The sequence below is a fragment of the Paramormyrops kingsleyae genome, chromosome 4 (assembly GCF_048594095.1).
Source record: "Paramormyrops kingsleyae isolate MSU_618 chromosome 4, PKINGS_0.4, whole genome shotgun sequence".
NCBI lineage: Eukaryota > Metazoa > Chordata > Actinopteri > Osteoglossiformes > Mormyridae > Paramormyrops > Paramormyrops kingsleyae.
In genome coordinates this window covers 38,863,280-38,890,892 of record NC_132800.1, presented here as the reverse complement: position 1 = coordinate 38,890,892, position 27,613 = coordinate 38,863,280, and the positions used below count along the sequence as shown (strand labels likewise).

The window sequence follows — 27,613 nt, the reverse complement described above, 5'->3', positions numbered from 1 at the left end:
AGAATTCCCTAACTGGTAACCATTTAACGCTTGATGGTGTAGATGTGTGCGTTTCACTGACAGTCGGTATGATGTGATTTGGAATAATAAGCCTGTGCTGTAACAGCGCAGGGATATCCAACATTTTTACAGTGTGAGCTACTTCTACAAGGAAAATAATGTGGCAACGCGGAGCAGGGGGTGGCGACAGTAGAATGAATCCGGTTTCTGTTAAGTTTTATTTGGGCTCTGCGTTCGCACCTTCCGGGCCCCGAGTAGCAGGCGGTTGACGCCGATTATGCAGCTGATTGTCATTCTTTTATCAACAACGCATCCTAAATTTCCATGTTTCAAGTTCAAATTTCAATTAATTTGTCAAATGTAGACCTATGTTAACACTGTGTTAACATACCAGTAAAATGTTACATTACGATAAACAGGAAAACAAGTCTGTCAACATTGGAGGATAAGATGAAATAAAATAAAATTAAGAATTAAAAAGTCATAAATAAGAGAATGTGTGTGAATGTGTAACTTTCCAGTACATGTTACTAATATTAACATTTTACTAATACTACCGGTTTCTATTGCTAAGGCATATTCGCTTGTTTACGGGATGGTGTCTTGTATTCGTCGTAATAAGCTTCAGGGCTCATTATGGTCAAGCAATTTTACTCTTCTTTTGCATGTATCTGGTACCTTTTTGGTAGCACCCTCTGTTGGGTACATATAACTAATGCATTTGTTCTACAGAACACTAACAGATTGTTTTGAATAAACAGTAAAAAAAAAAAACAATCCCAAAATGTATACATGAATTCTTTATTTTTTCATTTTCAAAATAAAGGTTTCGATTCAAGTAATTTGAGTCACACGGTAAGTTAATTTCTATGTTCTATGTCTTCCTTGTTGCTAAAATCATTGAGGGCGTAACCCCCTTTTCTACATGAAGAATTAATTAAACATCTTACACTGCGCCTTCTTTTACGGGTTCATCACTGGGTGTGACGGGGAAAGACGCATAGCCATTCTCAAATGTGCATAAGTGAGGTGGTAGAATGATGGTAGAATTTGACCCCTGGGCTCTATCTACTACCCTGACTAATTATATTTGATTAAACATTTTTCTCATCCAGGACTGTAGTATCATTCAAAGGTCTGTTTGTGTGAAGGACACACCTCTTGATGTACTGAATAAAGGGACCACAGACCAGTGTCCTCACTCCTGCTTCTCATCCCAGTGCTGAGAGGAAGATGACCCGCCTGCTGGTTCTGGTGCTGGTTTGTGGAGCTCTGCTTATCTCCACAGAGGCCCAGCAAGACTACAGTCTCCCTGATCTCTACAAGGAGGCCATTAAAGTCGCAGTTAAAAATGCTCATGAAAGATCCAGTCAGCACATGAATTTCTATGCCATCCAGGGCCTTCCAAAGGTAACTACTGAGAAAATGTTTATAAAAGTGTGAAGCTTTCATCTGTAAGCTGAATTAATAAGTATGACATTAATTTGTTCCTTCTGTTTCCTTCTGAAACTGCTGCATCCTAGTCTGTGACAGTTTTGCATCCTTTGCTGATTATTGTTATTTCATATAGACTTTCATTAAAACAGTTGTAGGCAATTTTGTATATAACATGTTTTTATGTGATTTAGATCAGCAGTGAATATATTGATATCGAGATTCTCTTGAGAGCAACAAACTGTGCAAAGTCAGCTGTACCAGATCATCGGGATGACTGCATGTTTATGACCAACAGGGTAAGTAATGAGTCACTGGACTGTGAACAGTGGACATCAATTAACACATTCATTTTGGTTCATTTTTCGATGCCCTGTAGGAAATAGTTGGCCAGCAACAAACAAACAAATAAATAAATAGCTGGCCTCAAACATCCAGTTCCTTCATGTCATTCTCAAATTTTAGTAGAGCAAAGGCAAAACGCTGGATTATCAGGCAGAAGCAAACGCTAATCATCTGAGGGGCGACCTGAAGAGTATGCCTCAAGCTATGAACCCTTGCTGACCTTATTTATAGACCTGTGGGCTGTACTACACAGCGGGTTTTACATACCCAGAGTTAACTTTATAGGGCCAGGTTAACCAATTCTGATTGATGAAATCAGCATTAAATGGTGCTATGATGGTGGTAATTAACTCAGTAAGTTGACATGGGGTTTCATTATCATAGTCTGTGTGCATTTACATATAAGGGCCCACTCTGGCATTGCAAACTAGTGATGCAGACTGACATCTGCCCTTTGATAGGTGGCTCATAAAGGGGCACCGAATATCAGTATCAAGATAAAAAGTTGATATTACTTGGTATCGGATCGAAAGGAAAATCAGTGGTATTACCCATCCCTACTATTCAGTCAAAGGGGGCTCATATATAGGCTACGTTTGTGGTGAAAGGGCGGGACTTAACGCCTGTTTTAATCTGAAAGCCAGCAATTAAAGCTGATCAGAGCAGGTTAGGTGTGCAGTGTGAATTACCATTTAAATTTATCTAGTTTAAATAGTGAACTACAATTCATAGTACCTAAAACTCGGTGAGCCTCTAGAAACCTGGCTAATCCAGTAAACACGCTCCGTAGTACAGCAGTGTAATCAGGGTCACTAGCTTGATCGGAGGGCAGTATTTTAATACAGAGCAGTGTTCTGTTAAATTGGATTTGTTGTTAATACTTTTAGTTGTACTTGCTTTGTATGATATAGCCTTATGGTGTCCCTGCTTTGGAAGCTCTTTCCCCTAAAATTGTTTTGTTCGATTAAACCCTACAGTCCAGCAGCTTTGCCTTAAATCTTTAGATAAATCTTTACTACACATTCTTTCATTGTATTTGTTTCCCACCAATCTTTAAATGCTGTTTTTGTGTGTCTGTGCGTCTTTGCAGCCATTTATTAACTGCAGAGTTTGCAGCAAATGGTCTGGTAATGATCTTACGGATCAATCAATTGACTGTGCACCACAAAAGAGAGTGGATGAAGTAAGTGTAAATTAGATTTCAGAGACTTTGCATTATGGAAATGTAACAACATCACTTAACTGTGAAAAGTGTGCTCAGAATATTGTGTCAAACTTGAGTGTGTTCGTACATGTAAAATTTTATCAGTGTATTAATAATGATTATTTTTTTATTTACTGTGAATGTATGACTACAATCTATATATCACAGTCTGATTAAAGTGCTTAACTTTTCATCCTCATTTTGCATTTTAGGACAAAAGACAGACAATGTGTGGAAGAGGCATGGATAGTGTGCTGGCTTAGAAAGCTGAAATTGACTGTCCAGGCTGTTACTGATAGCTGATGGTCCTGCAGTGTCCCAGGAGGAGGAAACTATGAGGGAAAATGCTTTGCTTTATTATTTGGCTGAATCAGGATTTAATACAATATTAATTTTTTCCCGATGCAATCCCAATTAACCAGATGAACTAATTAACACCATTTACAAATACATGTCATTTATACTTTTATCAACATAACAATTGTTGCAGTGTCCTGTCAGTAAAAAATGCAGTGCTTAAGGTCCCTCTGGCGGATAGTTGAGGTAATATCAGCACTGTGCTCGAGTCCGGTCTTGGGTGTAGAGTTTTTTTTTTTACCAAAGTGGTAAACTTTCTAATTTCTACTACTTCTCTCGAAATAATGACACACATTAATAAAATACACTTACTAAAATGAAAATGAAATGAATCCATTATTCTCCTTCATTGTATTAGCTGTATACTGATTTACATTCTTTTGAAATCACGGTCACAGGGCGCGTTGCCAAATTGGTTTTATGCCGGTTTTTTTTGTTCGCTTTATTACATTATCAGCTTTACATGGATCAAGTTTCACTTATAGAATGTTAAGCAGCAGACATACTCAGATATACCGCAAATCATTTTCAATAATTTTTCAGTCTGGCTGGCTTGAAACATTACTCAGCCTATGCAACTGGAGGGGAAAGAAGTTCTGTTCTGCGCGGAGCTGCCACTCATGTTTTATATTAAGGGATCCTCCCGTATAGAAAAATAAAATACTGATCCTTTCTGAACCACTACAGGACACGATCGATCCACCCCCAGCAATTTTTTTCATGTCGAGCAACAGGAAAGACGCGGGAGAAGGAATTGAAATGAACAAAATGGGGTTTTATTAACTAAGGATTGAACAGACACAAACAGGATTGTGGGGGATCCAAAACAATAAGGAAGGGCAAAGGGGAAACAGCACACAGGGGAGATAACATTAATGTCAGGAGAACACAGGACTGGGAAGTAGGCCTACTTTTATACAATTTTTTTTATGTTCACAGAAATGTGCTCAATAGAAGGATTATTTTCAGTGTATGTGGTAAATAAACAGTGCAATAAATGAGGTAAGGCGGTGTGATCACTCACATCTGCTGCTTCCGCAACTCCCTAAAAATGACATAAATCAGAAGTTAACAGGTGGTATAGTAACTCAAGGGACAGAAACAAGAGGGTCATTAGTTAGTAAACAATGCAACAAGTAATGTAAGGTGGCGCAAACTGTATTCAAACAAAGCAAACCCAAAGTGCACTGTCCTGTCCTCCCCTGTGTTCTGTGTCCACCATTACTGGAATAAATCGCGCTTCACTACAGCTCCACAAGTTTGTGGCTTCGTTTTTTTCTCATACTCTTTCTCAAGCTGCATATCAAAACCTTTTCATTCATAAGTTACTAATTCTGAATACTGTATTTAAGAGATTACTCTGCAAAAAAATCCTGTTTTAAAACCAAATGTACCTGAACCGTGCACCTCATTCTGGAAAAATGGAACCTCAAAATTTTAATGTAACTCATCAAAGGGAAAACAAAACATCAAAAATACCCAAATACCCTAAAATTTTATAACTGTGTTTTCATGGGCGTAAATTTCATTTAACAGTAGGGGGGACAATAAATATAAAATTTCTCATGAGCAATTTTTGAAGGGGACACAAATAATACAATCAAATTGTACTTATAAAGATATGTCCCCACAATGAAAAACTATGCTTCTATCATTATTATTGTAGCATGGAGACTGCGTCATTATGGTTATTTTCAAAGTTTTTCTCAGGTTCAATGACAAAGCAGATTTTTCTTCAAAACTATTTATTGCATTATTTGTTATGTTGTTTACAGTAAAGCCATCAACATACAATAAAATTTAAACGACTGTTTAAATACATAATAGAAATTGATTATACAAAAAATACAGTGGGGTCAGTTCGGACGTAGCACAGTGTTCATTTACTAAATGTACAGCTAAACAATATGCTAATTGTGGCCGTTAATGTTAAGTTAACATTATGCCAAGTCGTCACAAATAAAACAATGCACGGGAAACGGTTTTGGCGTGTTAGTTGCAGTGCACTATGCAACAAGCTATTGTAAACAAGCTAACACTAACTAGATAAGTAATATTTTAATCGCTAATATAGCAGATTCATGGAAAATTACATCGGTAATCAGCATTTTTGCCGCAACTAATTTATGAATGAGTCTGCATCAACTACATTAAAGAGAATCGCTTAATTTAAAGTGAATAAAATACCCTACTTACTGCAGTTCAATATTAATTGAGCCGCAGCCACACACCTGATTCGTGTGTGTAGAGTAGGTGAGATGGACTGGGAAAGCAGGCAGTTGGCTAAACCACTGTGAGTAAGGGGAGGGGGAACTGTTTCTAAATAAATTTTTTGCGTTTGTTTTTTTTTCTACTTACAGAACGAATTATTGTAGGTATACATACATATATTTTTCACAATAGATAGTGCGATTATTATTTTTTTAATAATTTTTTTTGGGGGGACAACCCTCGGATAGGGGGGGACATGTCCCCTCCGTCCCCCCCGGGATTTACGCCCATGTGTGTTTTATTAATTGTATAGTTCATATTGTTTTCTTTATCGGCATCTTAGTTCACCCATCCATCCATCCATCTTCCAGTTGCTTACCTTGGTCAGAGTCATGGCGAGGCCTGGAAACTGGGCACGAGGCAGGGGTACCCTCTGGATGGGACCCGGGTCCTTCACAGAGCACAAGGCTGTACTTGTAATTACAGTAGATTATACATTTTTCGAAAATGTTTAATGATCATATTAGTAACTATAATAAATCTGAATGTTTTGAACTTATAATTAACACATTAGTCAGCTGTGTATTTCATTGTCAGATTTTCCTGTTTACGTATTTGTACAGAAAGGTAATACATCATATTTGGGAAATAGAATTATGAATTTGTCATTCAATTAAAAGCATTTAATATCGTTTTAATTGCCTTGTATATTACCGTTCTCATTTCATTGCATAATATGCCAGACCACACTAATTTACATTTGTACTTAACACAACGCTAGTATTTATAATGCTAGGTTGACTGCCACAGTAACTGTTGTCATATTTATCATGATGTAGGTTACTACTGCTGTTAGTTTCTGTACCTGTTATCATTAATTTAACTTGTATAAATTTTAACTTGAAGTGTTTATAGTTGTAGAATATAATTGTGATTGAGTGGCATATAAAAAAAATCAAGTGGACGACATCATTACATCATTAGAGGGCTGCAGGGAAATAGGAAAACCTTAATACTGCGGATATGGTAATACCGCGGTTATAGCAGTGAAATTGCTCGTATATGCATATAATTATATCTGCTATGTCAATTAAAAGTCATTTTGTTCTGTTGAATTATTTGTTCTCACCCCAACACCGCCTGATGGCAGTGTAGCCTAGGCTGTACGAGGCTACTGAAGAACAATTTGTTTGAATACACGAGAAAAGCACTGTTCTCGAAGTTTTTCAGTTATTTTTCAAATTTTAATGTTTGGATAACATGGTCTGAATAACACAAAATAAGAGTTTGGAGTAAAGTGCCAAGTAAGTTATTTTAATAAGTAGGATATTTGGTGTGTAGGTGAACGCGGGGACGGGGTGGGGACAGTTTTCGTGCACGCGAGCTCCCACGCCTTGTGTCCTCCTCGGGCCCGGGGACAAAAACATCTCCACCCCCCGCCCAAATGATTTTCAGGGCGTGATACTCACGCTTTCAGACTCTTACGCTCACGCAAGAAATCTTACGGCAAATCTATGTTATTATTCAATTATAAACCTAAAATTAGCTAAGTCAAAAGTACTGGGGTAGTTTGCAAACTATGCAGATTATGTACAAGGTAATAAAACTGTTACATATATGTAACTGCGTGTACAGACTTATCTCGAATTGAAAATCTCACGCCAGCCAACTGATCAAAGTTGCCAAGATTGATTTATTGAATATTGTTACAAAATACCCTCCATACAATATACTTGTTCGGGTTCTCGAGCGATCATCTGATTGGAAAACTCCCGTGTCCCACGCACCAGGGAAATTACATCGCCCCCCGCTCGGCGCCCCTTATAGCCTATCTTCAGATTCATTGTCGCCAACTTCGGTCAGATGGCTGGCGTGAGATTTTCAGTTCGAGGCTAGTCTGCACACACGTTTACCTCTATGTAACAGTTTTATTACCTTGTAAATAGTTTGTAGGATTTGCAAACTACCCCAAGATTTTTGATGTAGCTAATTTTATGTTTATAATGGAATAATATATATTTGCTGTAAGTAAAGTGTTAAGGTTGGCAACCCTGCGGATTCGGAGTGGCAACCCTATAAATTCATACGGCCGAATCCTGAGTTTCGGTGTCAAATTTCCGGGCTCTGCCCATATTGCATTTATTCTACGCAATTCCAGCCTCAGCCTATAATTAATTTTTTCCGCGCAACTCGACATTTACACAAAGACAGGTGAACCTACTGGACCAGGAGAATTCCCTAACTGGTAACCATTTTACGCTTGATGGTGTAGATGTGTGCGTTTCACTGACAGTCGGTATGATGTGATTTGGAATAATAAGCCTGTGCTGTAACAGCGCAGGGATATCCAACATTTTTACAGTGTGAGCTACTTCTACAAGGAAAATAATGCGGCAACGCGGAGCAGGGGGTGGCGATAGTAAAATGAATCCGGTTTCTGTTAAGTTTTATTTGGGCTACGCGTTCGCACCTTCCGGGCCCCGAGTAGCAGGCGGTTAACGCCGATTTTGCAGCTGATTGTCATTCTTTTATCAACAACGCATCCTAAATTTCCATGTTTCAAGTTCAAATTTCAATTAATTTGTCAAATGTAGACCTATGTTATATAACACTGTACGTGTTAACATATACCAGTAAAATGTTACATTACGATAAACAGGAAAACAAGTCTGTCAACATTGGAGGATAAGATGAAATAAAATAAAATTAAGAATTAAAAAGTCATAAATAAGAGAATGTGTGTGAATGTGTAACTTTGCAGTAGGCCTACATGTTACTAATATTAACATTTTACTAATACTACCGGTTTCTATTGATAAGGCGTATTCGCTTGTTGTCTTGTATTCGTCGTAATAAGCTTCAGGGCTCATTATGGTCAAGCAATTTTACTCTTGTTTTGCATGTATCTGGTGCCTTTTTGGTAGCACCCGCTGTTGGGTACATATAACTAACGCATTTGTTCTACAGAACACAAACAGATTGTTTTGAATAAACAGTAAAACAAAAATAAATGTTTCGATTCAAGTAATTTGAGTTACACGGTAAATTAATGTCTATGTTCTATGTCCTCCTTGTTGCTAAAATCATTGAGGGCGTAACCCCCTTTTCTACATGAAGAATTAATTAGACGTCTTACACTGCGCCTTCTTTTACGGGTTCATCACTGGGTGTGACCAAGCTGCCGAAGGGGAAAGACGCATAGCCATTCTCAAATGTGCGTAACATACTGGCCCGACTAATTATTTATATTTGATTAAACATTTTTCTTATCCAGGACTGTAGTATCATTCAGAGGTCTGTTTGTTTAGTGTGAAGGAGACGCCCCTGGACGTGCTGAATAAGGGGACCACAGACCAGTGTCCACAGTCCTGCTTCTCCTCCAGCGCTGAGAGGAAGATGACCCGCCTGCTGGTTCTGGTGCTGGCTTGTGGAGCTCTGCTTATCTCCACAGAGGCCCAGGAAGACTACCACACGCTGTCCGATTTAGTCAAGAGTGGTGTCAGACTGGCAATTATAGCTGCTAATGAAAACAGCAATTACCATATGAATTTTTTTTCTGTTCCATTAAATAAAAAGGTAAGAATGAAGTAAAAGTGAATTACTTTTCAGCCTGTGATGGTTTTGTGATTGTGCTGATTAACAGTTTGCAGGTAATTTTCTCTGTTTTACCAATGTTCGTATGGCTATACTGTATATGCAGATGAATACAGATTCTGGATAAATTGTGATCGTTGTAGTTCACTGTTTCGCCTTATGCATCTTCCTGGTTAGAGCCGTCCTAAGCAGAGGAACCACAGTTGAACAGGGATGGGAATACAGATGTGTATTTGTGCATGTTATGTGCACAATAAACATAACACTTCACATTGTGTTGTTTAGGTTGTAACAGACTTCATTACCCTGAGGATTTTTTTAAAACCTACAACCTGTGCAAAATCCAATGTGGTAGCCCATCGGGATGAATGTCCATTTGACAACAGCAAGGTCAGTCAACCTGGACTAGTGGGTGAGATCGGCGGTCGCATAATAAACTAACGTACATATCTAAATTAGTCACCTTTAACCGGTTAAGGTTTTCTGATTTATTTTGTCAGTAGTATATTAATTTTTCTTCTTCTGTGAATCAAATTTGCCTTTGACTCTCTTCTTCCATTTAACTTCCTGCAAGATCAATGTTTCTCAACCTTTCTAACCATGTGGCCCACCCATATACAGTGGACCCTTGACTTACAAACTGAATTCATTCGCGATGGCTGATTGTAACTCAAGTTAATCGTAAGTCAAGACTAGTTTTCCCATAAGAAATAATGGAAATACCCATAATGCATTCCGAACCTCCCAAAGTACCCATTACCTAACCTTTTCATAATAAAAAAGGGCTGTATAATGTGCGTAATTTACCAGAAACACCAATATATTTCCTAGTGTACTCACCAAAAAGTCATAAAATGTGCCTAACCTACCAGAAACAACAATTTCATACTGTACTCACCACTCAAGTTGACATCTTTGGCTTGCAGGAAGGGAGGAGGGGGAGGATGAAATGGAAGGTGGAATGGAAGATTTCGACATGCTTTACATATTAGCGAGATCGGTCACACGAACCCCACTCTCATATTTCTGCACAATATCCTTCTTTTCTATTGTGATTGCTTTCTTTACCTTCTCTTCTTTGCTTAGCTTCTTTTCTAACTTTTTTGGGGCCATTTTGATAGCGGTTAGCAAAATTAATTATATAAAGCACTGCACTGACCGAAATTACGTCCACAAACACGCGTATCTGGGCTTAGACTGACGCTAACGAATGCCTCTCGGGCATCACGGCTCTTTGTTTACAACCGCACAAGCGGATACACGTTTTTGACCTCGATCTGCATTTGGGTCGTAACTCAAGACTTTGTTCATAAGTCAAAACTAAAATTTTGGTCGTAACCCAAGTTGTTCGTATGTCAGGCTGGTCGTAACTCCAGGGTCCACTGTATTTATATACATAATATATATTTTTATATGCTATGTTTTTCCCACATAATTGACATTTTGTTTGTATTTCGAGCCACCAGTTTTGCTTCAGATTCCCTTAGCATTGCCCCTAAATACATTTATAACATTCAAAAAAGTGGGAGCATGAATGGACAAGAAGCTGAAATCTAATTTAACCATAAAAAAATCAACTGTTGCCTGTATGATCTTAAACTACAAAAATGGCTGCTGCAACACATGTCTTTTTACCTTGTTAATCCACAAAATAAAAGCTGTTGTGGCTGCTGACCTGTTGCCTTCTTCACTGACAATTGAAGCTTCTTCAGACGGAGCGTTTATTTCATCCATGTTACCAAGACAATAACATGCGTGCTTTGCTAATTCCGCCAGCCTTGCCGTGCGTAGGTTGATTGGCTTGAATTGCTTTACTTTCTGTGATGTGGTAGGCTTATGTGTGTAACCAAATGTTGCTCCTTATTGACAGTTTATTAAAGTTTCTCATTTTAATTCTCATTCAAATTTTATATGATGATAAGTCGATATGCCATTCATATCGCCCAGACCTATCTCATCGCTAAATTTCGCCGACCTGAGAATTGGTAATTTGGTTCACGTTAGTGCGGCAGCGCATCACAAACCGAACCACGTTTCCTTCCCACTGTTACATGACCCACTTACAGACCGCTCGCTTGAGAATCCCTGTGCTAGATTATCCTTGTTTCATCCCTTAATCACTAGCACTTATTTCCAAAAATACTAAACAGTGTTCAATGTTTACACATCCTTAAAAATCTTTATGTGATTGATCTGTTTTGACAGCCATACATTAACTGTGTAGTCTGCAGCAAGTTCACTGACGTTACCTTCAATGAACCATTTGTTGACTGCAAGACAAATGAGCTGGTTGATCAGGTAACTAGAGTTTTCTTGTTCCTGAATAATACTGCACATTAAAGTGTTTCAGTTTTTTACACATTGTGAATGTGCTCATGTGTGCGTCAGCCTCTGCAGTGTATATTTGTCCCGAGTACTGATGAATATGCAGATATTCATGATGATATAATTAATCCCATATTCTCTGTGCATGTTGTTTCTGTAGGCCCATCAGAATTACAGAAAGAAGCACTGTCGTGTTTATCTGCCTGGAGGGACTAATATACATACGGTGAGCTATTAATTTTTAAGGGATAATCCTTCTATTTCCACAGTCTTAGCTTGTGACTTTTCTGTAAGTACTAGGGATATAACGATACCAAAAACTTACGGTACGATAATATCGCGATAAAAGGTTCATTTATGAAATTTATAAAGAAAAAAACTCTTAATAATTAATAATCACCATGTTTATTTATATCATATTAGTTCTTCCTTTTAACATAAAGTGCATCTGCTTTTCTTTATTAGTGAAATATCCAGCTATGACCTTAAGCCTTTGCCAGAACTTGGCAGTACTTGTCCTTTGCAATGAATGACTGAACAATGCATGTAATTATAAAATAAAAACAAGCAGTCAGTAGTTCCTTTATAAAATATTAATTATTACTGCAGCAGCTGGATCTTTTAATCAAAACACAATCTGCAATTCCGAAGTAGTGTTTTCTGCCATTTTCCCGCCAGGTCCGTTTTTACCGCGTGAAATATAGGCCACGGCCATACATTCTAACACTAAATAATGCATGAAAACAGTGCATGTGTAACACTTATGAACCTGTTTTGGGTCCACTTAGGCTACGTTCACACTGCAGGGCTTAATGCTCAATTCTGATTTCTTGCTCCGATCTGATTTTTTGTTTGCCTGTTCACATTACTCTTTTTAATGTGGGCAATATCAGATTTCAATGTGAACGGTTCACTATACTGAACTGTACCACGTGCGCACAAAACAACAAAGACTCAATGACATGCACGCGCAAAAACAAAGACGTCACTTTATTGATTCGAAAACTGCCCGGTTACAATATGAGTCTTCCAGTTTTGCCTGAACAGATTTATCTCCCCAAATAGGGGAGCAGCGTGTGGCTCAGTGGGCTAAGCCTGTGTGCTTGTAATCAAAAGGTCACAGCTTCAAACCCAGCTTCAGCACATCTGCAGGTCCTTGAGCAAGGCCCTTAACCCCCAGCCCCTTGGGCACCCAAACAGGTGGCTGCCCTTCACAGACAACTTGCTCTACAAAGAGCAAGTTGAGGGAGGCATAAAGACATCTCCCCATGGGAATCAATAAAGTATCTATTATTGATTATTATAGTTTTTAAATCCAGCACCTCACTGTCCCTCCACTGGCCAGCTTCTGTGCTCTCCTCCATGTTTAGCACTCTGACGGAGACATATGGTGACTTCCACCTGCGCAGAATTGTGACGAACGTCAATCAAGAGTAACGTAAAACTCGCATGAATTCTGATTTTGCTGTTCAGACTGAGGTCGCATTGCAAAATATGAGACCTGTATCCGATTTACGACCACATACTGAAGTGGCCCTAATTGGAATTGAAAAAAATCGGATTCCATGTGACTTGTGCTGTTCATGCTGTTCAAAATGCGATCTGAGTCACATATGACTAAAAAAATTGGATTTGGGCCACATTTGTCCTGCAGTGTGAACGTAGCCTTAGTAGTACTGTACTATTGGCCAGTTCTAGGTTCGATGGGAGTGGTGGGGGAAAAGATAATGGCACCTCAAAGTTTAGAACAGCAACCTTTAGTAAATATTAATTGTAGAACATGAAGAATCGTGAATATATTTACATTTAAATGGAAAAAAGTAAAGCTACCTCTTTATAAAGTATGGATTTAAATATTGTTTGTTTTGGGTTCTGAGTCCAGTGGTTAAATCAGTTATTCCTAGTTAATCTTAAGTCTAAATCTAGTTATATCCTAGTTCAGTTTTGCTAATTTTTGACTGTGCACAGATCGTATAAAATAATTATATATCTATTTATAATCAGCTAAGTTCTTATTTAAATTCTCTATCCAGTATCTTTAGCACCTATTTATCTTTCCTTTAAATCAGTAACCTCTCCCCACACATCTCAAAATTCAACACGTATAGAGGGAAGAAACAGAATCACATCGTATGCCATTCAGTTCCCTCTACTCATCCTTCACTGTTGCTCCATGAGTCTAGCCGGCCACCATGCAATGAACTCCGTTCAGTGGGTCCCTGTTCGGCGAAGAACATGCAGGAATATCCGTTCCAAATTTTCGGAAGTGTCAATGTAACGCAGAAAAAAAAACAATTTATCGTGGTTTAAAACATTTCTTCCATTTTCCTTTAGTTAATTCAAAAAATTTTTTACACCGCATAAGCTGTAAAATCAAATTTAGCAAGTTTTCTTTTTATCGTATTCTAAATCCTATGGCAGCACTCACTGCAGCCAGCCTCAACCGCTTCTGCAAAAACCAACCCGTGCTCTCCACGTTACTTTGTGACATCACCTCACAATCTGCATACAGTCGTCATTTATAATAAGGCGTGGCCACGAGATAATTAAGTGGTGGTCACGAATTAACAACGTGTGGCCACGAGATTTCCGAATGCCTGGAAACACATGGACAACTTTGAGAGTGGATAAAAATAAGTATAATTTTATAAAGAAACTATAATTTTTAAATTGATAACATATAATTGTGAGAAGACACATGTTAACTTCCTAAAGGCGTTATGGAGAAGTGCATACAAATCTAACTCGTTCCCACGCTTTAAGTAAGATGTGGTCAACACTTAATTATCTCATGGCCATGCAATATATATTTTTTATGTCACCAGAGTGTCAGCTTCGGGATCCGGCGAACCAGAAATCAGGCGCGTGGCAGCCAGGAGTTCAGGTAACGGGGTTTATTTGGAGGCGGACGGACAAGTACGGACATCGACGGACAATACAACAATGACAGATCTGGGGTACACTGACTTAGACACGGACTAAATACAAGACACAGGCTAAGGGTAACGAATCACAGGTAAGAGACAATCAGGGAATCACACGAGGTAACGAGGTGGGCGTGGCACACATCGGGAGCGGACGGAGCGGGGCGTGACATAACCCCCCCCCAAAGGCGCGCACACCGGGCGCGCCCGAGAGGAGGCGACGGACAGGACGAAACCGGGGAACACAGGACGTGGAAAACAAAGCAGAACGTCAACCAAAAACAGGGAACAGAACGGAGACGCAGAACAAGAACAGGGACGAGAAGAAGGACAAGACACGACACAAGACAGGGAAGGCGGACAGGCAGACAGAAAAGGGCGACACGGAGGGAACACCCACAGGCGACACGAAGGGGCCAGGAGTGAACGAAGGAGACACAGAGGGCTGAGGAGCAGAGACAGGAGGCAGAAAGGGAGGAGGAACAAGGGGAGCCCGAAGGAACCCAGGTGGGCGACGGGCAGCGACCGGAGGGGCCGCAGGGGAGAGGGAGAAGGGAGCAGGAGGGGACCACCCAGGGGCCAAGGGAACGGGACGAGGGAGTGACGGAGGGGACACGGAGGGAGCAGGAGGGAACACCGGTGCAGGCAGGCAGAAGGGGGAAGCCGCGGCAGGCGGAGGCGCAGCCGGAGCCGGAGAAGGCGCCGTCCGACGCCCAGCCGGAGCAGGGGGGCCCGGAGGCGACCGACATGGAGCCGGAGGAGGGACCGAGGACCGGCACCGAGGATCCAGGGGGGGACCCGGCGGCGACCGCCGACCCCGAGCCGGAGGACCCGCAGGCAGCCACCGAGCTACAGCCAGGGGCCGAATGGGCGAGCCAGGGGGCAGGGAGGGCGGGACCCGGGTCCTACGCCTATGTCCCCGTCCCTTGCTGGAGACGGAGAGTCGGGGTCCTGGGGGGCATCGGCCTTGCCGGGGTAATGGCGAGGGAGTCAGGGCCTCAGGCGGGGCAGCCAGAGCCGCGGGCATGGCCGCAGACGGGGCAGCCAGAGCTGCGGGCAGGACTGGGGAAGCGGCCTCAGGCAGGGCCGCGGGCAGTTCGGGAGAGGCGGCCTCAGGCAGGGCCGCGGGCAGTTCGGGAGAGGCGGCCTCAGGCAGGGCCGCGGGCAGTTCGGGAGAAGCGGCCTCAGGCAGGGCCGCGGGCATGTGTCCAGCAGGGGGCGCCTCGGTGGGCGTGGGTGCAGGCGGAGGCGGCACCGGGACCTCAGACGCAGCTGCTGGCACCACCAGCACGTGGCCAACAGGGGGCGCTGCAGCAGGCACCACCAGCACGTGGCCAACAGGGGGCGCCGCAGCAGGCACCACCAGCACGTGGCCAACAGGGGGCGCAACCGCGGCGTGCACCTCAGGTAGAACGGAGGCAGCTGCAGGCGTGCGACCTGCAGGGGCCGCCTGGGCAGGCGCCTCGGGCTTCCGGCCAGCAGGGGGCACCGCGGCGGGTGCCGCAGCCAGAGTGGTGGCAGCTGCAGGGACTGCAGGCAGAACAGGCGGGTCAGGTGGTGCCGCTGGCATAGCGGCGGAAGCTGCAGCAGGCGGTGCCGCGGGCAGAGCGGCGGCAGCTGCAGCAGGCAGGACAAGCAGGGCAAGCGGGTCAGGCAGGACAGGCGGGTCCGCTGGCAAAGCGGCGGAAGCTGCAGCAGGCGGTGCCGCGGGCAGAGCGGCGGCAGCTGCAGCAGGCAGGACAAGCAGGACAGGCGGGTCAGGCTGGACCGGCGGGTCAGGCGATGCTGCAGGCAGATCAGGCGATGCCGCTGGCAAGGCGGCGGCAGCTGCAGCGGGCGGTGCCGCGGGCAGAGCGGCGGCATCAGCAGCGGGCGGTGCCGCGGGCAGAGCGGCGGCATCAGCAGCAGGCAGCGCAGCCGCGGGCAGATCGGCGGCGGCAGCAGGCAGCGCAGCCGCGGGCAGATCGGCGGCGGCAGCAGGCAGCGCAGCCGCGGGCAGAACCGGAGCATGCAGGTCCGGAGCTAGCAGGAGGGATGCCGAGCGCGTAGGCGTCTTCCCTTTACGGGCTTTGGGCACCCGGGGAATGCCGTCTCTTACGGCACGAATGCCGCCGTGCCCCAGACGCTCCGGCCGATAAAAATAAGCCTCCAACGGAGGCGGCTGCTCGCCGTGGAAGCTGGCTAGGCAGGCGGCGGCGGTGTCATCCCAGGCGGGGAGAAGAGAGCAGGCTCCCAGGAAGAGCGATGGCGTTTCTTCCTGCAGCTTCTCCCTTCTCTCGGTGAGCCGGCGCTGCAGGCGACGAAGGCATTTCCGTGCCCTCGTCAGCGGGTAGTCTTGTCCGGGCGGGCGTTCCTCCGCGAGGAGGTTCGCGCCCCGGGTGGCCAGCTCCAGGGCTACCGGATCCTCCAGGACCTCGGGCTGGGATTGCCAATACACGAAGTCTTGCAGGAGACCGAGCCGGTGGTGCTTGGTCTCCCGCGTCGTGTTGTTACAGAGATCTGTCATTCTGTCAGCTTCGGGATCCGGCGAACCAGAAATCAGGCGCGTGGCAGCCAGGAGTTCAGGTAACGGGGTTTATTTGGAGGCGGACGGACAAGTACGGACATCGACGGACAATACAACAATGACAGATCTGGGGTACACTGACTTAGACACGGACTAAATACAAGACACAGGCTAAGGGTAACGAATCACAGGTAAGAGACAATCAGGGAATCACACGAGGTAACGAGGTGGGCGTGGCACACATCGGGAGCGGACGGAGCGGGGCGTGACACAGAGGGGCTCCGTAGTTTTTTTAATATACTGTAAATGTGCTTTTGTTTCTATTTGACCAATTTATAAATTATTGATGAAATAGTATTTTGTAATGGATTTACTGACCTATAGTCATGTGGGTTACACACGGCCATTAGACCACAAAGCATTCGTTAATGTAGTATGTATTTTTTTAGATGGAGCTTATACAAGCAAAATAACCATGTGATATCGTGGTTGATATCGTAACAGTCCGACAGTGGTGTTGAAATATTTTATCGCGATATTGCGATATTACGGTTATCGTTACATCCCTAGTAAGTACCATAATAATCTTGGATATAATTACCCAAGGGTATTAAAAATGACATAGATGTCTTAACAAGAATAGGAGAATGCCCTCATTATTGTAATGACATCTGATGTAAATGAATAACCAGCCGTCCTGACAGAATAAGACAGCACGGTAACAGAGCTCTGTAAAATGGCTTGAGGCAAGTCATTAATCACTAATCGCCAATTCACCACATAGTCAACGGCTGAACCAGTGATTGGTGCTGTCCCAACCTAACCTTTTCACTCTTTCTGCTTTTCTTTGAGCAGCTGAATAAGGTGGAAGTGAACTTGACAGAATGAGCTGCACATCAAGTCAATGTGAATATGAGCTGGTCGTGATTTAAGCAGAGTCTGAACAGAAGAATCCTGTGGCTTAAGCTGTAGAGGGTGGGGGTGAGCCCCCACAGTGACCTGTACCTGATCACCAAAATAACATAAAAGAACCTTCCATGATGTCTTGTCTGTTCTTATGTTAATATCTCAGTAATTAGTCCCCCATCCGGATCCTCACACACCATGCTTACCTTCCAATGCACTATGCCCCTAATTCCTTGCTAGCCATGTGCACCATGTCATCATACCATCAGTGATCTTCATTCGCTGCATCATGATGTTCATCACATTGTCATGTGATCCTCACTAAGCGAATCGTATCCAGGCTTAAGAAACTTCACTCATTCACAGCCACTGACACATGCAGTGCCTTCTCAACTCCAGCACAGTGTCATAAATCAGAAGTTAACAAGTGGTAGTGATTCAGGGCACACTGTGAATCTAATTACTGATACAATATTCAGTACAAACAGGTGGGTCATTAGTAAGTAAATAGTGCAACAAGTAATTTAACGTGGTGCAAAATGTATTCAAACAAACCAAACCCAAAGTGCACTGTCATTTCCTCCACTGTGTTCTAAGTTCACCATTACTGGAATAAATCATGCTTCATTACAGCTCCACAAGTTTGTGGCTTTGTTTTTTTCTTATACTCTTTCTCAAGTTGCACATCAAAACCTTGTCATTCATAAGTTACTCATTTTGAATACTGTATTTAAGAGATTCTGAAAAAATGGAACCCCAAAATAATGTAACTCAGCAGAGGGAAAAAAACATCAAAAATACCCTAAAAATTTTATAACTGTGTTTTATTAATTGTATAGTTCATATTCTTTACTTTATCTGCATCTTGGTTCACCCATCCATCCATCTTCCAGCTGCTTTCCTTGGTCAAAATCATGGCGAGGCCTGGAAACTGGGCACAAGGCAGGGGTACCCTCTGGATGCGATGTTAGTTGTAAGTGTTTTTGTTCTGTTAAGCTATTTGTTCTCACCCCAACACCGCCTGGTGGCAGTGTAGCCTAGGCTGTACGAGGCTACTGAAGAACAATTTGTTTGAATACATGAGAAAAGCACTGCTTTCAAATGAAATGGAAAAGGAGTGAGTTTTTCAGGAAGATCAAATGAGTTCTAAGTTATTTTACAAAATATTAATGTTTGGATAATATGGTATGAATAAAACAAAATAAGAGTTTGGAGAAAAGTGCCAAGTGAGTAATTTGAATAAGTAGGATATTTAAAGGCAAATACGGAGATGCAGTAGTGCAAAAATGGGGTATGTGGTATATGGGCGTACTGCCAGGGGGGCGCCAAAACGAGGGAGGGACAAAAAAAATATCACTGAAATCTGTGTTTTAAAACTGTTCCTGTGCTTTTAACTCATGACTATGCTCTAAATACCAGCGATGTTGCTGCAACGGGCACCCTCTCCTTTACTGTCCTCAGTGCTTGTTCACACCAGTGGAGGGAGGAGGGGGGGGCGCTGCTGAGCGTCTATTTAGTAGTAGCCAGAGTGGTAGTAGCCTGTTGCTAATTGACGTGGTGGGGCACCTATTTGCGGCAGGATGGAGAGAGCAAACAAGTTATTTGGTGCTCAAGGCAGAAAGAGAAAAAAGAAAAGGAGAAGGAGTGTGAGGGGATACGGCAAAAAATGCTGATGTGGGTGAAAGACAGGAACAGCTATGAACTGTGATGGAAACAAATGTCACTTATGTGCAAGCTTGTGCCCGGCATCAGGGATCAGGCTCTGATCTTCACAGAAAACTAGGCGAGATAGTGCTGCTGCTGGCTGGCTTGGGTTAGCAAGCTGAAATTGCAGAGCGATTTCTTGCTGTTGCACACAGGCTATAGGCAAGGATTTTTATTGCTCAATGTGTACTTGGCAAAATCTGCATTCAGGTAAAAGCCTCCAAATACTTTGCAGTGGAATTGGATTGTACACCTGACATTTCCAAACAAGAACAGGCCTCAATTATTATTCATTATGTGCAGACAGACGAAAACAAAAAAGCAACAATACATGAGTCCTTTGTGGGTTTCACTGTTGTGAAGAACAGCACTGGGAAAGGCCTCACTGACATCTGTCTGCTGCTCTGCACAGTCTGGGGTTGGATCTAGCTAACTGTATGGGCCAAAGTTATGACAGTGGCACCAATATGAGGGGAGGGCACAAGGGTGTGCAAGCCCAAGTACAGCAGAAATATCCAGAGGCTCTGTTCATCCCCTGTTGTAGTAACTAGGGCATTAACGACTTCAGATTTTTCCAGATCGACTTATCCGTCAATAAAGTCGAAGTCGAGTCGACAAGTTGTTTGATGACGTCATCACACAGGCGCAGCGGAGGAACACAGGTGTCCAACAATGAGCAACATGTCAACATGACAATTAAAAAAACAAAACATAGGCTAATACCTTGAATTTTCTGGTAAATTTAAGTGCACAACAGAAAGTGGGAACAGCTTAAGCTGCGACAGCCAAGGCACACAGAATGTATCTGCGCTGGATATCACCAGGTGTTCTGACGAGTTGAGCTACCTATCGAGACGTACTATTGAGCCTTTTTGCGCATGTGCAGTTCCACCGTTTGGGGGTTAGGGTTAGGTTTTAGGGGTTTGGGTTAGGGTTAGGGTTTTTGGGGGAGTTAGGGTTAGGGTACGGGTTATGGTTAGGGCTATTGATTAGCACTGCGGTAGCCTAACTCGACAAAGTAGCTCAACTCGACAGAACACCTGCACACCACGCACCTTGTAGGCGGAGCCTGCATGTCCGTTATAGCCGAACAAAACTACAGCTAAAAGCGGCCCTGGGGACCACATTGTTTGTCCGTTATAAGCGAAATTCCATTATATGCGAGTCCGCTATATCCGATGTTGTTATTAAAGGTACACGGCCGGGATCAGCGGACCTTGTCCGTTATAGACGATATTCCGTTATAAGCGAGTCCACTATAACGGGATTTTACTGTAACACATTAACAGAAGAATGAAAACACACAGGCTTGCATGCTTAACATGCAACCCTTAACATGCAACCCTAACCCTAACATGCTTTATAAAATAACTGAAAATTCAAGCCTTCACAATAGCAAAACACGCTAAGAAAACAACTTCAACTTGCAATAAAAATTAAATAGAATTCTAAACTCACCAGCAGGTAGCCTCTAAAAAAATTAATAAATCAGGTGATTTTCCTTCCATAATTTTTTTATTTCACAGCAAAGTAATTCTATTCTGAGTTGCCCTCATATTTCTCATAGCGTACATAACGCTAGTACTTTTATTGTACTTCAACGCTGACTTGCAGATTGTGCAGGTCACTGTACTGTTTGTGTGGTCTAGAATTAAGTATTTCCATAACATGTGATGTGTGTCTGTCACCTACTGCTGCTATGTCTCTCATCTTGTTGCGGTCTAGTGTTTAAAGTCCCCTCCACGCGCCAACGTTACCACCCTTTTTATGAAGTGACTTGGTTAATTGGTTAAGTCAAGGAACGCATGTCAGCATAAGCCAATCAGAGGCAGAGATTGCATTGCCTACACAAGCACGCCCAGAGAGAGGAAAAAGACACGACTTGTCGACTTCTCTCAGCGGTTGTCAACTTCTGCTTCTGACGTCGACACGTCGACAAATCGGCTTTTCTGTTAATGCCCTAGTAGCCACAGTCTTAATCTTCTGCTGTGTGATGCAGCCTCTTTAAATAAAGTGTGTTTGACATTCTTTGGCACACTACTAAGACACAACATTCTCATCCTCTGGAAAGAGGTGGAATGTCTTACAAGAGTTTGTGGACATAACCCTCAAGCCAATGAGGTGGGAATCTTATTGAAAATCTCACGCCAGCCAACTGACCAAAGTTGGCAACACTGATTTATCGAATATTGTTACAAAATACCCTCCATACAATATACCTGTCCAGGATCTTGGGTGATCATCTGATTGGAAAACTCCCGTGTCCCAGGCACCAGGGAAATTACATCGCCCCCCGCTCGGTGCCCCTTATTTCTTCAGATTCAGTGTTGCCAACTTTGGTCAGCTGGGTGGCGTGAGATTTTCAGTTCGAGACTAGTCTGCACACACATTCACACCAATGTACATGTATCTAACAGTTTTATTACCTTGTAAATAGTTCATAGGATTCGCAAACTACCCCAACACTTTTGACATAGCTAATTTTATGTATATGTAACCCCAACCAGGGGGGAGAGGGGACACTAAAAATGCCTCAACACAGGTGTGCTCACCAAATGAACAATGAAATGGAGACTGTGCACAAAATATAACTCACTTTAATAAATTAAATCAAAACAGAGGCTTACGCCCACATAGAATACACCAATACAACTCAAGAATACAATTAAATCGAAATGAAACCCCAAATCAATAAAAAAAGGAAAAGAAACAACCCATCCACCCCCATACAGGTAGCAATACACAATTCAAACAAGGTCGAGAAGGTCAGTGACCAGGACTACCCCCCCAGAGGTAGGAATAACCAGGCCTACACCAGCCTAGCTGACTATTAATGGAGTTGTTGCACACACAAAAATCCACGGCACTGCAAACGATCCCAAAGGCCTGAGCACTGCACACCCACGCCACAACACAGTCCCCTCTGAGGTCAACCCTGGCATCAGAATCCCCACCCATAGAAAGAGAAACAAACTAAAGAAAATATAAATAAAACACCATACTAAATCACAAACAATATACATGGAGGTGGTCTTACAGCTTAGTATCCTTCACCTATCCGTATTACGTACAAGACAAACAATTTTACTAAGCAATTCAGGGGGGAAACCCTGAACCGCTCACAGGCTTAACAGGCCTCCCGGTCAGAGTGACCAGAATGCAATAAAATACGCATGGGGAATAACAGTGGTTACATAAGCCTCCTTAGCCGCGTTACACAGCCAAATGGACCCAACGTGGCGGCTTGTAGCCTGTACGAAAACATCACCCGTCCCAGACAACGGCACTTAGAACATGGTGGCTTCTCTTCAGGTACCCCTTCCAAACCGGGAGGCTGCTTGTCTATTAATGGCCAGTCAATCTTCCGCATATACTACTGTTTCTGTGCCGCCGACAAATTTATTTGTGTGTATGTTAAAACAGGGTGAACATTACAAGGAAATGTTACATTATGATAAACAGGAAAACAAGTCTGTCAGCATTGGAAGATTAGATGAATTAAAATAAAATTAAGAATTAAAAAGTCATAAATAAGGAAATGTCTGTGTCTGTGTAAATATCCAGTACATGTTACTAATATTAATATTTTACTAATATTACAGGTATCTATTGCTAAGGAATCTTCGCTTGTTTACAGGATCGTGTTTTGTATTCATCGCAATAATAACTTTCAGGGCTCATTAGGGTCAAGCAATTTTACTCTTCCTTTGCATGTATCTGGTACCTTTTTGGTAGCACCTGCTGTTGGGTACATATGACTAATGCATTTGTTCCACAGAACACGAGACTGTTTTGAATCAACAGTAAAAAAAAAAATACAGAATCCCAAAAAGTATATGGATTCTTTATTTTTTCATTTTCAAATTAAAGGTTTCGATTCAAGTAACTTGAGTTACACGGTAAATTAATGTCTATGTTCTATGTCTTCTTTGTTGCTAAAATCGTTGAGGGTGTAACCCCCTTTTCTACATGAAGAATTAATTAAACATCTTACACTTTGTCTTCTTTTTCAAGTTCATCACTGGGTGTGACCAAGCTGCCAACGGGGAAAGATGCATAACCTTTCTCAAATGTGCATAACTAAAAGTACCTGATGGTAGAATTCGGCCCCAGGGTTCTATCTACTACCCAAACATATAATTTATCAATATTTTTCTCATCCAAGACTGTAGCATCGTTCAAAGATCTGCTTGTTTAGTGTGAAGGAGACGCCCCTGGACGTGCTGGATAAGGGGACCACAGACCAGTGTCCTCAGTTCTATTTCTCCCCCCAGTTCTGAGAGGAAGATGACCCATCTGCTGGTTCTGGTGCTGGCTTGTGGGGCTTTGCTTATCTCCACAGAGGTCCAGCAAGGCTACCACAGTCTCCCTGATCACATCAAGGAGGCCATTAAACTCGCAGTCAAAAATGCTCATCAAAATACCCGTCAGCACATGAATTTCTATGCCATCCAGGGCCTTCCAAAGGTAACTGCTGAGAAAATATTTATAAAAGTTTGATACTTTCATCATCTGCAAGCTGAACTAATGAGTATCACATTGATTTTTGATGTTTTCATTTCAATGCATATGATGCTTAATGTCACTTAACAATGAAAGTGGTGGTTTTATATCTCAGCTCTGTTCAATTTTACTTTCTCAGTTTCCCTCTGAATCTGCTGCATTCATGCCTGTGAAAGTTTGAATTTTTTGCTGATTATTGTTTGTTATATTAACTTTAAAACAATTAAATATTGTAGGCAATTTTGTATATAACGTTTATGTGATTTAGATCAGCGATGACTATACTGAGTTTGAGGTTCTCTTGAAAGCAACAACATGTTCAAAGTCAACTGCAACAGACCATCGGGCTGATTGTACTTTCACGACCAACAGGGTAAGTAAAGAGTCACTGTACTGTGAGCACTGGACATGTCAGTTAGCAAATTAATTTTGGTTCATGTTAACTTTTTCGATACCCTGCAGGGGAAAGTTAGCCAGCAACAAATCAACAAACAAACAAAGAGGTGGCCTCAAACAGCCAGTTTCTTCACCTTATTCTGAAATTTTAATAGGCTTACAGGTTTAATGGTTGGATTACCAGGCAAAAACAAATGCTAATCATCTGAGGGCTGACCTGTAGTGTATGCCTCGTGCTATGAACCCTAGCTGGCCTTATTTAAAGACCTGCGGGCTGTACTACAAAGTGGGTTTTACATACCCAGAGTTAACTCAAAAGAGCCGGGTTAACCAACTCTGATTACTGAAATCAGCATTAAATGGCGGTGTGGTGTTTTGTGGTGAAAGGGCAGGACTTAACTCTTTTTTTAATCAGAAAGCCAGCAATTAAACCTGATCAGAGCAGGTTAGGTGTGCAGTACAAATTACCATTTAAATTTATCTAGATTAAATAGTGAACTACAATTCGTAGTACCTAAAACTTGGTGAGCCTCTAGAAACCTGGCTAATCCAGTAAACACGCTCCGTAGTACAGCAGTGTAATCAGGGTCACTAGCTTGATCGGAGGGCAGTATTTTAATACAGAGCAGTGTTCAGTTAAATGGGATTTGTTGTTAATACTTTTAATTGTACTTGCTTTGTATGATATCGCCTTATGGTGTCCCTGCTTGGAAGCTCTTTCCCCTAAAATTGTTTTGTTTGATTAAACCCTGCAGTCCAGCAGCTTTGCCTTAAATCTTTAGATATATCTTTACTACACATTCTCTCATTGTATTTATTGCATACAACTCTTTCAATATTGTTTTTGTGTGTATGTCTGTTTTTGCAGCCACTTATTAACTGTAGAGTTTGCATCAAACGGTCTGGTAATGATCTTACGGATCCATCAATTGATTGTGCACCACAAAAGAGAGTGGATGAAGTAAGTGTAAATTAGATTTGAGAGTCTTAGCATTATGGAAATGTAACAAGATCAGCTAACTGTGAGAAGTGTGCTCAAAATATTGAGTGTGCTCGTACATGTGAAATTTTCTCAGTGAATTAATGATGATAAATTTATATTTAATGTGAATATATGACTACAATCAATGTGTAACAATGTGTAAGTGCTTAACTTTTGATCCCCATTTTGCACTTAAGGACAAACGACTGAATATGTGCTGAAGTATTATTGGAGGATATTCCAGAATTCTGGCTTAAAAAGCTGAAATCGACTGTCTAGGCTGTTACTGATAGCTGATGGTCCTGCAGTGTCCCAAGAGGAGGAAACTAGGAGGGAAAATGCTTTGCTTTATTATATTGCTGAATCAGGATTTAATACAACATTTACATTTTTCCGATGCAATTTCAATTAACCTAATGAACTACTTAACACCATTTACAATGACATGTTATTTAGACTTTTGCCAACATAATAATTGTTGCAGTGTCCTTTCAGTAAAAATGCAGTGCTTTATTAAGGTCCCTCTGGCGGATAGTTGAGGTAATATCAGCGCTGTGCTCGAGTCCGGTCTTATGTCTCGGAATTGTAGAGCGATGCACAAGACCGAGTTTTTTTTCACCAATGTGGTAAACTTTCTAATTTCTGCTACTTCTCTCGAAATAATGACACACGTTAATAAGATACAATTACTAACATAAAAATAAAATGAATCCATTATTCTCCTTCATTGTATTAGCTGTATAGCCTACTGATTTACATTCTTTTGAAATGACGGTCAGATGGCACCGCCAACTTGATTTTATGCTGTTTATACGAGTTCTTTGGTTCGCCTTATTACATTATCAGCTTTACATGGAACAAAATCAGCACACATACTCAGATATACCACAAATCATTTTCAATAATTTTTCAGTCTGGCTGGCTTGAAACATTACTCAGCCTATACAACTGAAGTGGAAAGAAGTTCTGATCTGCGCAGAGCTGCCACTCATCTTGTACGTTAAGGGATCCTCCCTTATAGAAAAATACAACACTGTTCCTTTTTGAACCACTACAGGACATGATAGATCCACCCCCAGCAAATTGTATTGTCAGGACTCGCCTTGCATTAAGTACAGGGTGTGTCTGTGCTTAAGCACAATAGGATCTTAATTATAGTATGTGCTCATTATTTTAAATTTAATATTGAAAGCCAGTGTAACCAATAAAAACTAGAACTCCTACATACTACTTTTTACTAATCTCTTATCCTGATGACTCACATGAAAATTTTATCAAGTCAGCAGTGATATAATGTTTGGTATTTGTGATTACATCCTCATTGTCAGGTCGAGCAAGAGGAGTGACATGGGAGCAGGAATTGAAATGAATAAAATAGGGTTTTATTAACTAAGGATTGAACAGAAACAAACAGGATTGTGGGGGATCCAAAACAATAATGAAGGGCAAAGGGGAAACACAGAACACAGGGGAGATAACATTAATGTCAGGAGAACACAGGACTGGGAAGTACTTTTATATGGGAGACCAAAAAGGGAGCAGAATGAGAGGCAGCATGAAAGACCAGAGGAGGGGGACTGAGGGAGCACACATGAGGGCTGAAGAATGACGTGACCCAGGACCAGACAAGGGCTGAAAATATCCATGGTGGACAGACCAGACAATACAAGATGGAACTCCAGAAGGACAAAACCAACCACTGGACCAGACACAGAGTGTCACAAGGGGAACAGAATAGAACAAGACCAATGACAACCAGAGAGCATGGCACACACCTGACAAGACGAGACAGAACAGTACTGGGGCCGGGAAGAAGACAAAGACAAGACTAGGGACTGCAGGGAAAGGAGACTGGAAGCACCATGGGACAGAAACAGGGCAGACAGATGGAAGGAACACAAGGACAGGGACAGAGACACTAGTGCGGACCACAGAGGACATAGACCAGAGAGAAACAAAGGTGGTACAGGGTAATGGGGCAAAAACTGGGGCATGGGTAATATGGTTCTTCTGGGTCCCCGGGAGCTGGATGCAGGGACATGGATTCTCAGGGGTCTTGGAAGGTTCGAGGGACTGGGTGGTGCTATGGGTTATTTTCTGTATGCTAATGTGTGTCTGGGGCTTCCTCATCCCAGATTTAAAGGCAATGTTATGTGTAGTAATGTTAGGCCAAGTTATTTCATGTCAGTTCAGAATCAGAAGTTAGGGGACATAGATGTCAA

At 42.3% G+C, this 27,613-nt stretch overlaps 1 protein-coding gene and 1 long non-coding RNA gene across 13 annotated transcripts; both read left to right on the top strand.

The window, feature by feature from the left end:
- On the top strand, positions 1-26,116 carry LOC140588848 (uncharacterized). 5 transcript variants are annotated; one of them, XR_011990052.1, is made up of 7 exons: positions 1-15; positions 827-855; positions 1,152-1,410; positions 1,629-1,733; positions 2,870-2,962; positions 3,196-3,526; positions 25,932-26,116. It is a non-coding gene; the product is annotated as an uncharacterized lncRNA (long non-coding RNA). The 5 variants fall into 5 exon arrangements; XR_011990049.1 differs by lacking the exon at positions 25,932-26,116 and having other exon boundaries at positions 1,221-1,410; positions 3,196-4,598; XR_011990048.1 differs by lacking the exon at positions 25,932-26,116 and having other exon boundaries at positions 3,196-4,598.
- LOC111842349 (cystatin-like protein) lies at positions 7,662-17,941 on the top strand. Of its 8 annotated transcripts, none has more exons than XM_023808844.2 (8): positions 7,666-7,796; positions 8,730-8,765; positions 8,860-9,127; positions 9,431-9,535; positions 11,351-11,443; positions 11,631-11,696; positions 14,296-14,354; positions 17,756-17,941. In XM_023808844.2, the coding sequence occupies exons 3-8, from the start codon at positions 8,948-8,950 to the stop codon at positions 17,757-17,759; spliced, it is 507 nt and encodes a 168-aa protein (XP_023664612.1). In that variant the 5' UTR covers positions 7,666-7,796; positions 8,730-8,765; positions 8,860-8,947; the 3' UTR covers positions 17,760-17,941. The 8 variants fall into 8 exon arrangements, 7 of the variants coding, with proteins under 7 accessions (XP_072567409.1, XP_023664612.1, XP_072567412.1 ...); XR_011990047.1 differs by having other exon boundaries at positions 7,680-7,796; positions 14,296-16,959; XM_072711311.1 differs by having other exon boundaries at positions 7,680-7,796; positions 14,296-15,546; positions 15,583-17,941.
- Positions 26,117-27,613: the final 1,497 nt, after the last annotated feature.